This window comes from Hyperolius riggenbachi, chromosome 1 (assembly GCF_040937935.1).
Source record: "Hyperolius riggenbachi isolate aHypRig1 chromosome 1, aHypRig1.pri, whole genome shotgun sequence".
Taxonomy (NCBI): Eukaryota; Metazoa; Chordata; class Amphibia; order Anura; family Hyperoliidae; genus Hyperolius; species Hyperolius riggenbachi.
In genome coordinates, this window is record NC_090646.1 from 192,728,520 (window position 1) to 192,747,050 (window position 18,531).

The 18,531-nt window shown below is 48.0% G+C and overlaps 1 protein-coding gene across 1 annotated transcript in view; it reads left to right on the forward strand.

Moving 5' to 3' along the window:
• FREM3 (FRAS1 related extracellular matrix 3) overlaps positions 1-18,531 on the forward strand; it is a 113,128-nt gene that overhangs the window by 68,708 nt on the left and 25,889 nt on the right. Inside the window, exons 7-10 of the mRNA XM_068278448.1 lie at positions 3,036-3,185; positions 4,343-4,552; positions 6,247-6,444; positions 17,700-17,864. Of these exons, the coding sequence (XP_068134549.1) occupies positions 3,036-3,185; positions 4,343-4,552; positions 6,247-6,444; positions 17,700-17,864 (723 nt within the window). The remainder of the gene's footprint in view (positions 1-3,035; positions 3,186-4,342; positions 4,553-6,246; positions 6,445-17,699; positions 17,865-18,531) is intronic.

The window sequence follows — 18,531 nt, forward strand, 5'->3', positions numbered from 1 at the left end:
AAGATGCCTGTGGAAAGGGAGAGATTGAACAAGGAGGTGAGGACTGGGGCCAGGTCAGGGAAGTGGGGACGAAGAGTATTCGCGGGTACCGGATCACAGGGAGAGGATGTGGGAGGGGAAGCCACTAGCAGCAGGCTGACTTCATCAATGGTGGCAGGAGCAAAAGAGGCGAGGGGTGGATGAGACAAGGGAGCCGCTGGGAGGGAAGGCAAGGGGACAACCTGAGACGCATTGGTAAGGGAGGGATGGAGGAGGGAAATTTCATTGCGTATTGTTGCAATTTTAGTGGTGAAGTGGTTGGCAAGGTCATTGGCTGAGAGGGAGGAGCTGGGAGGGGGAGGAGTGGGGTTGAGGAGGGAATTGAAGGTAGCAAAAAGCTGTCGAGGGTTGGAAGCTTGGGTTACAATCAGTGCTGCAAAGTACCTTTGTTTAGCCTCAGAGAGGGCAGTGTGGAAGAGTAACAGTTCGGCCTTGTAATCTAGGAAGTCAGCATTGAGATGTGATTTCCTCCATTTCCGTTCGGCTGCTCGAGTTTCTTTCCTGAGGTTACGTGTGTGGGTGTTGTGCCAGGGTTGGGGGTTGGGGGGCTTGATAGGGCGGAAGATTGAGGGGGCAGCTTGATCTAAAGCAGATGAGAGGGCAAGGTTATATTGTGCAGCCGCTTCATTGGGGCATGTTAGGGTGGGTAGGTGGGAGGAGAGGGAGAGAAGGGGACTTGCTAGGACATTTGGGCTGAGATTACGTAGGTCTCTCTGCCATCGACCAGGCTGAGGGGTGGGGAGAGAAGTTGTTGGTGGGGAGATAGTGAAGGTGAGGAGGTGATGGTCAGAGATAGGGAAAGGTGCGATGTCCAGGTTGCTGAGGGAGGTGGACTTTGAGAATATGAGGTCAAGAGTATGACCAGCGCGGTGGGTGGTGGAATTTGTGTGCTGAGAGAGACCAAGGGATTTGGTGAGGGAGAGTAGCTGCTTGGCAGCAGTGGAGATAGGCTCATCGATAGGTAAGTTGAAATCCCCGAGTATGATGGTGGGGAGGTCAGATGACAGGATGTGGGGGAGCCAGGAGGCCAGGTTGTCCAGGAAGAGTGAAGTTGGAGCAGATGGGGGGGTGATATAGGACCGCAATGATGGCTGGGAGAGGTTGGTACAGGCGGATTACATGGGCCTCGAAGGATGAGAAGTGCAGGGAAGGGGGCGGTGATAGGACCCGGAAGGTGCAGGGTGCGGAGAGAAGCAGACCCACTCCTCCTCCAGACCTGTTGTCAGGTCTGGGGGTGTGACTGAGATGCAGTCCCCCATAGGAGAGAGCAGCGGCTGCGGTACAGTCAGAGGGGGTGAGCCATGTCTCTGTGAGGGCGAGGAAGGTGAGGGATTTAGAGAGGAAGAGCTCATGGATGGATGAAATGCAATTCACTTTTTCTCCTGCGTTTTCTCCTAGGAGAGAATTTTTCATGTTCTCTTTAGAATCATTTTTTCAGTACTTTGCAATTGAAAGAGCACCAAAAAGTAGGTGAAAACATACTATTATAATCATTTTGAGTATTTTCTTGCTTGCTCGTGGCTTAAAAGACATTTCATTGACAAGTTCTGAAATTATCACCTAGGAAAACACTCAGGAGAAAAAGTGAATTGCATATGGGCCTTTCAAACTTGTTAATAAAATGTATTTTAAACCAACAGCAAACAAAAAATACTCTAAATAATTTTGACAGTGCTTTTTTCATCTTCTTTTTGGTACTTTTTCAATTGTAAAGTGCTGAAAAGCTATTTTAAATAAAAAATGAAAAATATCTCCTAGGAGAAAAAGGGGGATAAAAAGTTAATTGCATGTGAGCCTCAGGGCCATATGCAATTCCCTTTTTCCCCTGAGTATTCTCCTGTGAGATAATTTTTCATTTCCGATCTAAAATAACTTTCCAGCACCGAGTATTTTTTTGCTTTCGGTTGGCTTAAAAAACATTTTATTGACAAGATTAAAAATATCACCTAGGAGAAAACTCAGGAGAAAAAGTGAATTGCATATGGGCCTCTGTATTTTAAGAATGAAAACATAATGGCCCATATGCAATTAATCTCCTTAAAACTAACTCAACATTTTACAATTGAAAAAGTACCCAAAAGTTGGTAAAAAAAAGCGCTATCTAATTTATTTTGCGTATTTGCTTGCTTGCTGGTGACTTGAAAGGCATTTATGACAAGTTGTGAAAATATCACGTAGGAGAAAACTCAGGCGAAAAGGTTAATTGCAAATGGGCAAAATGAAGGGAAACAGCTGTTCCTCACTAATAAAATATGATTACTGCTATAACAGTTTGAGTTGGGATTCAGATAGTTATCAATGGCCAAAGTCTTTTTAATCCAATTAAAGTAAAGAATGCAGTTTTGCATTAAGATGAGACCATCTATTGGCTAATTTTGAAGAAAAGGAGTAAGTTTTTTTTGGCCATGAAGCCATTCTCATAGTCAATTTGTGTATACTGATCCAATTTAATCCAATTAAGTGCATGAAAGTCACACAATTTTTCAGTATACTGCACCTGTGCAAGTATAGCTGCGCCTCCGCAGTAGCACAGAACCACTCATGTACGAGCGGTTTTGGCTTACTGCGCAGGCATGCAGTGACATGAAGAGGAGCGCGGCCACAATAACATGCCAAGACAAGCAAGACATAACAAGACAAGCTCTTGTGGGGGCCACTTACTTCTTAGGTAAGTATCTATTTTTTCCTATTTTTATACGCCACGGGTACATTTTAACATAATTATTTATTTTCTCAAATCATTTTTAGTTCTTCTTTCTTGCTGAATACGAAAGGTCGTTAAATGGATACAGCAGGGGCCCCCAAACTTTTTCGGTCAAGGGCCGGGTCAACATACTTCAGACAGTTGGGGGGCCGGAACATACATAAAGTTTGAGAATCACTGAGATACAATCTATTAGGTGGATTCAATTCTAATATATCAAGTAAGAAATACTTTGTGTACATTAACTAATGTGCATTTTAAAGTATGAGAGTTTGTCCTGTGTTGTCTACAGAGCCAGCCTTCTACTTTGCCAGCATGGACTACCAAGTGGATGAAAGTGCCGGATATGTGGAAGTTCAGGTTTGGAGAACGGGGACGGATCTCTCCAAAACAGCCACAGTCACAGTCCGCTCCAGGAAAACTGAACCACTGTCTGCAGATGGTAAGTGTGAAATGCATACGATGGTGAGGAAACACTAAGCCCGGCTCCTATGCACCCAGACTCCATGAACAAATGAACAATTTCACTGTTTAATCTAATAATGTGCTCAATTAGAAGTTGCATATCCTCTTTTTTGTTAAAAAAAAGTGCAATAATTTATGCATATCAGCACTAAGAGCCTGGGGAAAGGATGTGGGCTAGTTAGAGTGTACTGCAATGAACATACTGTTGTCATACTCACAATGAGAAATTGAGTTACTGTATTTTTCACATCATAAGACACACTTGACCATAGGATGCGGCTTAGAGGAAAACCAGGAAAAAAATATTGTAAACCTTGTGCGTCTTCATGGTGCAGGGGAGTCTCCCCCAAAGCTATCGCCCTCTCCTAAGCTATCTCTCCACCACCTCCAAGCTATAGGCAAGCCTACGGCCCTTTAAGAGTGTAACGTCAGTGGAGTGTCCTCTCCTCTCCAGCTGGCACTCCTCACTGTCTTTTGTTCTATCTTCATTGTCGCCGGCATCCCCTCACTTTGATCTGGCGACGCACATGCTATAAGCTTGGGGGTGGCAGAGAGACAGCTTGGGGGGAGACCTGGTGCTGGCCCTAATATGTATTACTCACGCCCATAAGATGCACATGCCCATAAAAAGAGAGGAGTCTCCCCCCACACACTTTTATTTGCGGGGTGTGCGTCTTATGAAGCAAAAAATTTGGTATTTATTTCCAGTATTTATAGACAATTACATATTTTACAGTGTTCTAAAAAGTACATGACGTACCTAGACCCATTCATACTGGGGGGACTTGCAATCTAATTTCTCAACCAAACTCTAGAGGGAACCCAATAACCTACCAGTATGCTTTTGGGATGTGGGTAGAAACGGGACCACCTTGGGGAAGTCCATTATGTGTTCAAAAACTGGAAGAAGGGTGAGAGACTAGAGCTTTTTATACTATCTGTGCTATTCTCTTGCACTATCTGCAGCACATGTTAGGCTATATGGTACTGTACTTTGTTTGGCAGGTAACGGTATTCCAGTTCTGTAATGTCTGCTTGAAGTTCAATTTCAGGCTAAGAAACTCGGTAAATTTTGGCATGAAGAAAGAGTTCTTTCCCAGTTATTAAATGCTGTTTATTTCTGCTTTCATCTAGCGGGCACAGATTATGTTGGAATTAGCAGAAACCTGGATTTTGCTCCTGGGGTGAATATGCAGAGCTTCCGAGTGACTATCCTTGATGACTTGGGCCAACCAGCTTTGGAGGGTCTGGAAAAGTTTGAACTGGTGCTTCGTATGCCTGTCAATGCTGTTCTGGGAGAGCCAAGCAAAACCACTGTTACCATCAATGATACCATCTCTGACTGTAAGTCACCTAAAACTGTTTTGTACAAGATGTATAACATTCTAAAGGCAAACAAAAAGTATACTTCATACCCCAAGAACAGAAGGCATAATACTTTTAATTTTGGCTAATCTGGAAACACAAAGAAGTTAGGAAAGAGGGAGGGGATAGCTTAAAAGTAAGCAGCTGAGTAGAGATGCCCAGAAGGAACCCCCAGACACAATCTGTTGGTAACCCAACAATGTTCAGTGAGCAGAGCCTTATATGAAGAGTGCCTGTAGCATGAAGCTGGGGAGAAGGTGGGAAGGTTTATTGCAAAGCAGACATGTAGATTCCTACTAGGAAAGTGTATGTCTGTCTAAACTCACATTTTCTGTAAGGGATGACTTCAGCAGTAGCAAAGGGTGGTCGTTCACAATGGGCTAGTTGTACATAGTGAGAGAGGGTTCCCCGCTGCAAGATAGGCTGACCAACACTGCAGTGAGTGTGTGTCTTGATACAACTTTCCCATTGCCTAAGCTCACACATAGAGATTCGTCTAACTTATTCAACTTGAATTCTTCAGCATGACCACTAAACATTAGTATGTGAGTTCCTTTTAAGCTGGAGATAGCTGCCATCAATGCAGGGGCACCAGTGCCACAGCCATGGGGCTTGATTCACAAAGCGGTGATAACCCAGTTATCACGCCTAAAAGACTTTAGGCGTGATGACCTTTTTTACCACTGAGTTATCACCGCTTTTTCCTGCTCTTCGCGCGAAGTTACCGCGCGTACGCGCGTGAGCGCGCGCGCAAAGTCCCATAGGGTTTAATGGGAGCTTCGCGCGAAGTGTCGGGTGCTGCGTGCGCACTTACGCGCGTACGCGCGTACGCGCGGTAACTTCGCGCGAGTTTCTTCTTATCACGCCTAAAGTGAGTTTAGGCGTGATAAGGGGCTTTTCACTGGCGTGCAAACACTTTGCACCGCTTTGTGAATCAAGCCCATGGACCTCAAAGCAAACTTTACATTGGCCAAACTAAAACACTGTTCACATATAACATCAAAACCTGCTAAGGAAAGCCACACTGTCAGAGAGAGGTGGGAAGCACTGGAATGGAATAGTTTGTTATTGATAATGAATATTCAATGCAGATAGATGTGATCATTACCATAATAACACTAATGAAGGGCTAATAAAGCAGTTGAAGGAGGGGCCCTGTTGGGCCCTTCTGGTCCAGGGGAAACTTCTGCATCCCCTATTTCTACTTTACTGAGAGGCACCACAATCTGGTTCAGCCTCTGCAGAGACTGAGCTCCACAATGGCTGCTATGGACAGATCTAGAATTATTGCAACATCAGCCCTACATGCAGGTTTTGCAATTGCTTTACACCTCCTTTCTTACTGATGTTCACTGATTACCAGTATCCAGGTCTGCATCATGTGATCCTGTCACCAAATATCACACTATACAGAATGCAGTACAAAAGTCCAGTGGCCAATCTGACATGTAGGTCTGAGAAGGAGAATGTTGTGATGAATGAGTTCCCCAGAATTCCAAGTACCAAGTTCCAGTACATACAGACAGCTATGGATCTGGGTCTTCACAAATATTTCATGACGTGCTTAGAAGATCATAACTTTGGTCACAAAAGAACATAATTACTCACAACTGTGAGTAAAGGTAATGTTCAAGGTTCTGTTAGTGAATCTCTCTTTTCTTTTTTTTTTGCAGTACCCAAGGTGCAGTTCAAGGAGCCTGTGTACATTGTGAATGAGAAGGACAAGCATGTTTCTGCAGTGATATACCGCAGTGGTGATGTCAGCCATAAGTCCACAGTGCGATGCTACACTCGCCAAGGCTCTGCACAAGTCACCATGGATTACGAAGAAAGACCAAATACTGATGAAGCCACTGTTGTGTTCCTGCCAGGTATTATCATCACTGAAAATGTTTGTAGCCAGTGAGCTGGCTCTGGTTGCTTTGCTTGGGGACAGAATTACATGTGAACATGTACAGTAAAACCTTGAATTGCAAGTAACTCGGTTTAAGAGCACTTTGCAAGACAAGCAGAGTTTAGAGACTGTACAATGTCACAATTCAATGACATTTTAAAAAGTAGGCAAAAGCAACTGTCATTGGATAAGTTCTTGTTAAAGCCATACAAAAAACTGTTGTGGTGAGCTACCAGATAACAATGATTCTTTTAGTTATAGTGAAAGTATTTTTTTTTTTAGATTTTACTTTATACAGTACAGCACTTTGCATTAAACATTTGTTGATAACTGTTTTTGGATTGTGGAACTAATCATCCGCGTTTCCAATAATCCTTGCGGGGAAATTTGCTTTGATATAAGAGTGCTTTGGATTACAAGCATGTACTTCATTATTTGCTACAACTGCAGAGTACTACTTGTTTTTCTTTTGTTGGCACTCTTAAATATAGAGAGTAAACTGAAGCTACCTATAAACATTCAGATAATGTCGCCCATTCTGGCCATCTATATATATAATAGAGTAAGTGCCTCAACCTTAGAACAAGAAGAAGAAGTAGCGCCCTGCCCCCAGGGCCGGTCCAAGCAAGAAGAAGGGGATGGTCCAAGCAAGAAGAAGAAGTAGGGTCATATCAAACCAAGGGCAAAGAGGGATAATTTGCATATTCAGTAGCAGTGCATTGTGGGTAAACACAAATGTTCACTTATAGCGTAATTATTGCAGATTTGCTTCTGTTTTAAGAAGGAAAATTACACCAAGCTTTGCTTTTTTTTTAGTAGGAGGGATTTTTGGTCTATTTTATCCACCTATACATTCTTATTAGTTTTGGTCACCCTGAGCTGCTTGGGTACTCTGTTGTACTGGTCCAAGGCCAATCTCATACAGCCATATCAATCCCTGCTATTTACTGATGAGAAGCAAAGGTCTGAAATAGGCTGTCACATGTGGGTTTGATATGTCTGTGTAAGACTTAAAGCTATAGGCTTGCTTGGCTTACTAAGGGTGAAAAAGAACAGTTTGCATATTTAGTAGTGGTGCATTGTGGGTAATCACAAATGTTCACTTACAGCTGAATTATTGTGGAATCTTCTGTTTCAAAGGACTTCCGAGGCTAAAATCTGCCCCCAAAATGTAAAAAAAGTTATCTACCTGCATGAATTTTTGAAGGCATGGAGGACGCCGTCCGCACCCTCCGTGCTGTTCCGCCTGGTCCCCTCTGCTCAATAGCCCCCCGAAAGACTGTGACCCCACGGTCCGGGTCGGTATCTGCAGCCTGCATAAAGATGGCTGCCGGAGCTGGCCACGGCTGCGCAGCTCTAGGGCCAACCCTCCAATCCACGCTGCCTGTTACGTGGATCGATGGTTGGCCCTAGAGCTGCGCAGCCGCAGTAGCGGCTATGCGGACCGCGCAGCCGCAGTAGCGGATATGCGGACTGCGCAGCCGTGGCCAGCTCCTGCGGCCATCTTTATGCAGGCTGCAGATACCGACCCAGACCGTGGGGTCGCAGCCTTTCGGGGGGCTATTGAGCAGAGGGGACCAGGCGGAATGGCACGGAGAGCGTGGACGGCGTCCTCCTTGCCTTACAAAGTCATGCAGGTAGTTAACTTTTTTTAATATTTGGGGGCAGATTTTGGCCTCGGAAGTCCTTTAAGAAGGCAAATTACACCAAGCTTTGATTTTTTTATCCACCTATACATTTCAAGTGGTTTGGGTCACCCTGAGCTGCTTGGTTACTCTGTTGTACTGGTCCAAGCCCTATCTCATACAGCTGTCTCAATCCCTGCCATGTACTGATGAGGAACAAAAGTCTGTAAACAGGCTATCACATGTGGGTTTGATATGGCTGTGTAAAATTTAAAGCTGTATGCTTGCTATACACCAGCAGCTCTGGATGCTTGCTTAGCTTATCAAGGGGGAAAAGGGGTAATTTTCATACTTAGTAGCAGTGCATTATAGATGAATTATTGCAGATTTTTTTTAAAAAGTCAAATTACACCAATACAGTGTGCGGCATTGCAGGAAGTGACGACAGTGGAACGCACGATGGAACACAGAGGAGGTGAGTCATCCCCGCTGCTTCTTACTAATAGTGGCGGCTTCTACTGTGCTTAAGCAGGAGGGGGAGTGCACATGGGGGACACAGGTGAGGGGGGTTCCTGCTGAGCTTAAGCTGGAGGTAGAGCACACATGGGGGACCCAGTTGAGGGGGGGGTACAACCCCCCTCCCCACCGCTGTGCCCAATACCCCCTTTTTACCCTCTACCCTCTTATGCGGCGTATGCTACGCCGCGGGTCAGCTAGTTAAGAGATAATTAGTGATTATTAGATTCCTTTCAGTTTGCGACTCCCATCCAACCTTCTATCTCACACAATGTTCAGGAATGGGAGAAATACCAAAAAGACTCCCAAGGCCAGATTATATGTTTGAATACTAATAGACTACTGCTCTGCTGCAGACAATTGTAGGGGCTAAAAGATTTTTCATTTTTCAGTGATCAGATGTGCACTGACACTCACCAGCACTACAAGCAGAGACATAAATCCATATTCCCTGTGTGAGTAAAGGCCTAGTCCATCCTCTAATAGAGATGGGCCGAACGGTTCGCCGGCGAACGGTTCCACGCGAACTTCGGTGGTTCGCGTTCGCGTCCCGCTGGCGAACCTTTGCGGAAGTTCGGTTTGCCCCATAATGCACCTTGAGGGTCAACTTTGACCCTCTACATCACAGTCAGCAGGCCCAGTGTAGCCAATTAGGCTACACTAGCCCCTGGAGCCCCACCCCCCCTTATATAAGGCAGGCAGCGGCGGCCATTACGGTCACTCGTGTGCTGCCTGCGTTAGTGAGAGTAGGGCGAGCTGCTGCAGACTGTCTCTCAGGGAAAGATTAGTTAGGCTTAACTTGTTCCTGGCTGGCTGCATACCTGTTCTGTGAACCCACCACTGCATACCTGTACTGTGAACCCACCACTGCATACCTGTTCAGTGAACCTGCCACTGCATACCTGTTCTGTGAACCCATCACTGCATACCTGTTCAGTGAACCTGCCACTGCATACCTGTGCTGTGAACCCACCACTGCATACCTGTTCTGTGAACCCATCACTGCATACCTGTTCAGTGAACCTGCCACTGCATACCTGTGCTGTGAACCCATCACTGCATACCTTTTCAGTGAACCTGCCACTGCATACCTGTGCTGTGAACTCACCACTGCATACCTGTTCTGTGAACCCGCCACTGTATACCTGTTCTGTTCAGTGAACCTGCCACTGTATACCTGTTCAGTGAACCCGCCACTGCATACCTGTTGTGTTCAGTGAACCCGCCACTGTATACCTGTACTGTTCAGTGAACCCGCCACTGCATACCTGTTTAGTGAACCCACCACTGCATACCTGTTGTGTTCAGTGAACCCGCCACTGTATACCTGTTCTGTTCAGTTAACCCGCCACTGTATACCTGTTCAGTGAACCCGCCACTGCATACCTGTTGTGTTCAGTGAACCCGCCACTGTATACCTGTTCTGTTCAGTGAACCCGCCACTGTATACCTGTTCAGTGAACCCGCTACTGCATACCTGTTGTGTTCAGTGAACCCGCCACTGCATACCTGTTCAGTGAACCCGCCACTGCATACCTGTTGTGTTCAGTGAACCCGCCACTGTATACCTGTTCTGTTCAGTTAACCCGCCACTGTATACCTGTTCAGTGAACCCGCCACTGCATACCTGTTGTGTTCAGTGAACCCGCCACTGTATACCTGTTCTGTTCAGTGAACCCGCCACTGTATACCTGTTCAGTGAACCCGCCACTGCATACCTGTTGTGTTCAGTGAACCCGCCACTGCATACCTGTTGTGTTCAGTGAACCCGCCACTGCATACCTGTTCTGTTCAGTGGACCCGCCACTGTATACCTGTTTAGTGAACCCGCCACTGCATACCAATTGTGTTCAGTGAACCTGCCACTGCATACCTGTTCTGTGAACCCGCCACTGTATACCTGTTCTGTTCAGTGAACCCGCCACTGTATACCTGTTCAGTGAACCCGCCACTGCATACCTGTTGTGTTCAGTGAACCCGCCACTGTATACCTGTACTGTTCAGTGAACCCGCCACTGCATACCTGTTCAGTGAACCCGCCACTGCATACCTGTTGTGTTCAGTGAACCCGCCACTGTATACCTGTTCTGTTCAGTGAACCCGCCACTGTATACCTGTTCAGTGAACCCGCCACTGCATACCTGTTGTGTTCAGTGAACCCGCCACTGTATACCTGTTCTGTTCAGTGAACCCGCCACTGTATACCTGTTCAGTGAACCCGCTACTGCATACCTGTTGTGTTCAGTGAACCCGCCACTGTATACCTGTACTGTTCAGTGAACCCGCCACTGCATACCTGTTCAGTGAACCCGCCACTGCATACCTGTTGTGTTCAGTGAACCCGCCACTGTATACCTGTTCAGTGAACCCGCCACTGCATACCTGTTGTGTTCAGTGAACCCGCCACTGTATACCTGTACTGTTCAGTGAACCCGCCACTGTATACCTGTACTGTTCAGTGAACCCGCCACTGCATACCTGTTCAGTGAACCCGCCACTGCATACCTGTTGTGTTCAGTGAACCCGCCACTGTATACCTGTTCTGTTCAGTGAACCCGCCACTGTATACCTGTTCAGTGAACCCGCCACTGCATACCTGTTGTGTTCAGTGAACCCGCCACTGTATACCTGTACTGTTCAGTGAACCCGCCACTGCATACCTGTTCAGTGAACCCGCCACTGCATACCTGTTGTGTTCAGTGAACCCGCCACTGCATACCTGTTGTGTTCAGTGAACCCGCCACTGCATACCTGTTCTGTTCAGTGGACCCGCCACTGTATACCTGTTTAGTGAACCCGCCACTGCATACCTGTTGTGTTCAGTGAACCTGCCACTGCATACCTGTTCTGTGAACCCGCCACTGTATACCTGTTCTGTTCAGTGAACCCGCCACTGTATACCTGTACAGTGAACCCGCCACTGCATACCTGTTGTGTTCAGTGAACCCGCCACTGTATACCTGTTGTGTCCAGTGAACCCGCCACTGCATACCTGTTGTGTTCAGTGAACCCACCGCATCAGTGCGCATACCTGTGCAGTTAAGTGAACCCACCTACCTACGTGAGTGCACGCAGTGTGATATACCACTCCGTGCATACCCGATATGGACAAAACAGGTAGAGGAAGAGGTAGTGCCAGAGGAAGGCCACCCGGCAGGTCTGCGCGAGGTCGTGTAAATGTAATTTCGTGTGGACCTGGCCCACAGTACAGTGCTCGGAAGAAGGCACGTCCCATCACCTCCCAAGATTGTCAGGACGTGGTTGAGTATTTAGCGACACAGAACACCTCATCTTGCTCAGCCACCAGCGCTACTACTAGCACCACTTCCGCTGCATTTGACACTTCCGCTGCATTTGACGCAAGAATTATTTAGTGTTGAAATCACTGATGCACAGCCATTGTTGTTACAGCCAGATGAATTTTCACCAGCTCATATATTTGAGTTAACCGGCAACACTATGGATGTAACGTGTAAGGAGGATGAAGGACCTACTGATGGTGCATGTTTGGATTTGTCTGAGGCAAGCGAAGCTGGGCAGGATGATTACGATGATGACGATGATAGGGATCCTCTGTATGTTCCCAATAGAGGAGATGAAGAGGGGGACAGTTCAGAGGGGGAGTCAGAGAGTAGTAGGAGGAGAGAAGTTGCTGAAAGAAGCTGGGGCAGCTCTTCGTCAGAAACAGCTGGTGGCAGTGTCCGACACCATGTATTGATGGGCGGGGTCACGTCCCTTCCTGTGTACTGAGCACCTCACTACCAAGCTGACAAGGGCTGGGAGGACCGAGTGGACGCTGAATCGCCGCTCCCCGCTGCCTGATACAGCGTGGTTGAGCGCTGCGAGAGGAAACAGCAGTCTGGAGACTCAGCCGTGATCAAGAGCTGGAAGAATAGCACTGGGCGCCCAGGGACTGGTGAGATACTTGACTGGCAGCGCTGCCAACCGTGCTTACAAGGCTTGCTTTGGCTGCTTGTGTCTGCTTGAACTGGGACTAACAGCATTGTCATGTCGGCGTACCATCTAATTGACTACAGCAATTGTTTAAATCCCTCTCCACCACTCTGAAGAAAATCCGGATTGTGTGGTACCGGTACCAGTGTGGATGTGAATGGGTGACAGTTTGCTGGGTCATGGGTGAGGAGCGCTCCACAGGCTGTTTTTAAGTGGTTTTAATGTGTTCAGGGATCTTTTTGCATTTTTGGAGATTGTACTCAATAAAGGTATACAAATGAAGTGGGAAACCCTAGAGCAGCTGGTTTGACTATTTTTTACTTAGTGTCCGACACCATGTATCGCCACCTATGTACAGCCAGCCAACTTGCCCTTCAGCATCAGCTGCTGAGGTCCCCATAGTGCCCACATCCCAGGGTGGCTCAGCGGTGTGGAAATTTTTTAATGTGTGTGCCTCAGATCGGACCAAAGCCATCTGTTCGCTCTGCCAACAAAAATTGAGCCGTGGAAAGGCCAACACTCACGTAGGGACAAGTGCCTTACGAAAGCACCTGGAGAAAAGGCACAAACAGCAATGGGATGGCCACCTGAGCAAAAGCAGCAGCAGCACACAAAAGAAAAGTCACCCTCCTTCTCCTCTTCCTCCTTCAGGTGCATCATCTGCTTCTGCCGCTTTCTCCCTTGCACCTTCACAGGCACCCTCCTCCACTCCGCCTCTGCCCTTGAGCGGTTCCTGCTCCTCTGCCCACAGCAGCAGTCAGGTGTCCGTGAAGGAAATGTTTGAGCGGAAGAAGCCAATTTCGGCCAGTCACCCCCTTGCCCGGCGTCTGACAGCTGGCGTGGCGGAACTGTTAGCTCGGCAGCTGTTACCATACCAGCTGGTGGACTCTGAGGCCTTCCGTAAATTTGTGGCCATCGGAACACCGCAGTGGAAGATGCCAGGCCGCACTTATTTTTCGAGAAAGGCCATACCCCAACTGCACCATGAAGTTGAGAGGCAAGTGGTGTCATCTCTTGCGAAGAGCGTTGGGTCAAGGGTACACCTGACCACGGATGCCTGGTCTGCCAAGCACGGGCAGGGCCGCTACATTACGTACACAGCCCATTGGGTGAACCTGGTGGTGAACGATGGCAAGCAGGGCGCAGCGGACCAAATTGTGACACCTCCACGGCTTGCAGGCAGGCCTCCTGCCACCTCCTCTCCTCCTGCTACATGCTCTTCGCTGTCCTCCTCCTCCTTGGCTGAGTGGCAGTTCTCCTCTCCAGCTACACAGCCCCAGCTCTGCAGGGCCTATGCTGCATGCCAGGTACGACGCTGTCACGCCATCTTAGACATGTCTTGTCTCAAAGCGGAGAGTCACACTGGAGCAGCTCTCCTGGCTGCTCTTAAGAAACAGGTGGATGAGTGGCTGACCCCGCACCACCTGGAGATAGGCAACGTGGTGTGCAACAACGGCAGCAATCTGCTTGCCGCTTTGCATATGGGGAAGCTGACACACATACCCTGCATGGCACATGTCATGAATCTAGTTGTTCAAAGATTTGTGGCAAAGTACCCTGGCTTAGCGGATGTCCTGAAGCAGGCCAGGAAGTTCTGTGGGCATTTGAGGCGGTCTTACACAGCCATGGCACGATTTGCAGAAATTCAGCGGAAAAACAACATGCCGGTGAGACGCCTCATTTGCGATAGCCCGACTCGCTGGAATTCGACCCTGCTCATGTTCTCCCGCCTGCTAGAACAGAAGAAAGCCGTCACCCACTACCTCTACAACTACAGTAGAATGAAACCGTCTGGGAAGATGGGGATGTTCTGGCCCGACAACTGGACACTGATGAAAAATGCATGCAGGCTCATGCGGCCGTTTGAGGAGGTGACCAACCTGGTGAGCCGCAGTGAGGGCACCATCAGCGACTTAATTCCCTACGCTTACTTCTTGGAGCGTGCTGTGCGTAGAGTGGCGGATGAAGCTGTGAATGAGCGTGACCAGGAACCGTTACGGCAGGAACAGGCATGGGACCAATTTTCATCAGACCCAGCTGTTTCCTCAACACCTGCGGCAGCACAGAGGGGGGAGGAGGAGGAAGAAGAGAAGTCGTGTGCAGAAGACGAGTCAGACTCAGAGGATGATGAGCAAGGTGTTTCTTTGGGGGAGGAGGAGGAGGAGGAGGGGACGGCGGCAGGAGAACACCCGCAGCAGGCGTCGCAGGGGGCTTGTGCTGCTCAACCTTCCCGTGGTATTGTTCGCGGCTGGGGGGAGGAGGTTGACTTACGTGACGTCACTGAGGAAGAGCAAGAGGAGATGGAGGGTACTGGATCCGACTTTGTGCAGATGTCGTCTTTTATGCTGTCCTGCCTGTTGAGGGACCCCCGTATAAAAAACCTCAAGGGGAATGAGCTGTACTGGGTGGCCACACTACTAGACCCTCGGTACAGGCACAAAGTGGCGGACCTGTTACCAACTCACCGGAAGGTGGAAAGGATGCAGCACATGCAGAACCAGCTGTCAACTATGCTTTACAATGCCTTTAAGGGTGATGTGACAGCACAACGCCAGCAAGGTACCACTGCCACTAATCCTCCTCCCGTGTCCACGCAGTCAAAGACAGGACGCTCCAGCGATCTCATGGTGATGTCGGACATGCGGACGTTCTTTAGTCCAACGCCTCGCCGTAGCCCTTCCGGATCCACCCTCCACCAACGCCTCGACCGGCAGGTAGCCGACTACCTGGCCTTAAGTGTGGATGTAGACACTGCTGTGAACAGCGATGAGGAACCCTTGAACTACTGGGTGCGCAGGCTTGACCTGTGGCCAGAGCTGTCCCAATTTGCCATCCAACTTCTCTCCTGCCCTGCCGCAAGCGTCCTGTCAAGAAAGGACCTTCAGCGCAGCTGGAGGCATTGTCACAGAGAAGAGAAGTCGCCTAAATCACAAAAGTGTTAAGTATCTCACCTTTATCAAAATGAATGAGGCATGGATCCCGGAGGGCTGCTGCCTGCCCCAAGACTAAGTCAGTCCCCGCACACACAGCATCTCTGCCTGCACGCCGTGTGACTGGCTGCCTGGGCTGCCCCAAGAAGACTAAGTCGCTCCCAGTCCCTCCACACAGCATGTCTACCTGCAGGCCGCTTGACTACCTTCTCCGCCACCACCAACAGGGTCCGGGACTCCAGGCGGATTGCTGAATTTTTTAGGCCGCTGCTAGCAGCGGCCGCTGTAATAATTTTTCTGGTGCGTGTACATGACTGCCTAATTTTTCTGGCTGCACTGCGGGCAGCTGCAACAACAAAAGAAAAGGCATGTACATGCGCCCATTCCCCTTCGTGATCATTACCTTGCCGTGGTGAAGGGGCTTGCGTATCACAATGAAGCAATGACCGGCGCCTAGATGAGTGTCTCGGGGGGCACACAAAAGATAATAAGGTCGTTGCTTCATTGTGGTCAGACCAAATTTGATCAGCTGGACAGTCACTGTTCTGTCATTCAGCTACATCAGCCAGGCGACCATATGGGCTGTAAAGCCACCAAAACCTGCACTCTCGCCATGGTGCGCACCAGTCCAGCACGGCCATCACTACACAAACAGCTGTTTGCGGTGCGTTACACGGTGAGTTTGGTGTGTCAGTGTGAAGCAGTACCTTAATTACACTACCTGATTGATGTATACACATGCAAGATGTTTTAAAGCACTTTAGGCCTGTCATTTAGCATTCAATGTGATTTCTGCCCTTAAAACGCTGCTTTGCGTCAAATCCAGATTTTTCCCCGGGACTTTTGGCATGTATCCCACTCCGCCATGCCCCCCTCCAGGTGTTAGACCCCTTGAAACATCTTTTCCATCAGTTTTGTGGCCAGCATAATTATTTTTTTTTTCAAAGTTCGCATCCCCATTGAAGTCTATTGCGGTTCGCGAACTTTAACGCGAACCAAACGTTACGCGAAAGTTCGCGAACCCGGTTCGCGAAACTAAAATCGGAGGTTCGGCCCATCTCTATCCTCTAATACTCCCCTGACCATATTTTCTGCCAGGGAAAAATCTCTTCTAGGAAATTATGCAAAGTTGTGTGCTGTGGCCTTCTTACTGAATTAAGGTGTAAAGCAGGCATCTACCTTACTAACAGTCTTCCTTCCAAAAACATATTTTTCTCTTATGGGATCTACAAGTCTTCCAGCCTCCTCTACCCTGGCTGTTTCACTAAACAATTTTTGCGGGCCAGAATGTAAATCTTTATTCGTGAGTATAGTGTTGTTAGTGGGCAACCTCCATTTCAAGTCTGTAATGCACCAGAAACGTACAGACCTCTCCCCCAGGTCATGTTTCTTTCTTAGTGATGATCCTTTCTCAGCAGTCACACCCACTGAGGAATTCAGAGGTCCAGGAACTAGCCTCCCCCTCAGCCAAGATCCTAATATTGCTATAACAGAAACAGCATTGCTAGCCACTGGCAACTCTTTCAATGTCCCACATCTAATGGCCCATACTCACGGGCTACAATTGTTGCCGCAACCACGTGGCACGCGCGTGTTGCGGCGACAAGTCGCCCGTGAGTATGGGGCGCGCGCCCCCAACCGTCGCTCGTCGCTGCCGTCGCCAGGCGATTGGCGCGGTCAATCGCCTGGCGACAGTGCCGCCGCAACTTCGCCGCAACTGTCGCTAGTCCGCGTGTGTATGCGGACTAGCGACAGCAACCTCATAGCCGATACACGGAGCTTCCGGCGGGGGGGAGGAACGTCGGCGACAGCTTCCGTCACATCACTCGTCCCTCTTCCGCAGTGTGTATGCGGAGGGACCTGGCGACGAGTTGTCGCTGAACTGTTGCGCACACGTTCCCGTGTGCTAGCCACCAGCTACATTTGTAGCTGGTGTGTATGGGCCAGGGCAGTTATCATCTCTTCTGTCTATAGGTTGTTAGAATCAGCTAACAACACTATTTTATGACCATTTTACCATGTTGCGCACTGCAATCTGCTTAAATTATAATAAAGTTACTTAGCATATAAAGTTATCATTAAATGACTCTGTCTGGCTTAAAATCTCAAGTAGTTCTGAAATGAGTTCCATGGAGCAGGTATCATTTGTATGCAATATAATGTATTTGCCATTGAGAATATGTTATAAGCGTGTTTTGTAACTTCAGGTGAGATTGAGAAGCCCTGTGTAGTGGTCCTAGTGGATGATACCATTTATGAGGAAGAAGAGGAATTCAGATTGCTTCTTGGGACACCAAAGAGCGACTCACGGTTTGGAGCATCCATTGGAGAACAGAAGGAAACACTTATGAAAATAAAGGATCTGGAAGACAGTGAGTAATAGGAATACAATATTATTCTACTACCTAATACAAAACATGCTTTAAAGTGGACATTTGAGTTTGTGGCAGAGCGAGGAAACACTAGAACATCTTTGAGTTTGTATTACTGTCTGTCGGTCAGAAGCAGAATGGAAGCAAAGACAGCTCTAAAAACTCATCTAGGTCTCACCTATGAAGGTCAGTCTTGTATCCTTGTAATTATATGAAAGGTGATACAAATGAAGCAAGGGTTTGCAGTTCTTTGTTCTAAATATGCTAATGAAGGAGACCTAAATAGTCATATTAACCAGTTCTGTAAATATATACCACTTTCCAAAATGTGTAATCATCAGGTTACTTATTAACTCTTTAGCAGACAATTTATTTAGAGGCTTGCAAGTGCTCCAGGACAATTGATTTTAGCACATTTTTTATTTTTATTTGGTACATTCTCCCTTCTAAACAGTACTGCTGTAATGTGTATTTATGGGCACTTGTCACTAGGGGGCAGTGTGCGACAATAACAGTGGACTTTTGCCAGAGCCGGGACAAGGTCCTTCAGCACCCAAGGCTGAGACAGCAAAGTGCGCCCCTCCATCCCTCCCACCCAAGCCATCACACACTGATTGCTATTAGACTAATAGGTGCCCCAGGGCACCCAACCTCCCCAACACCTTAA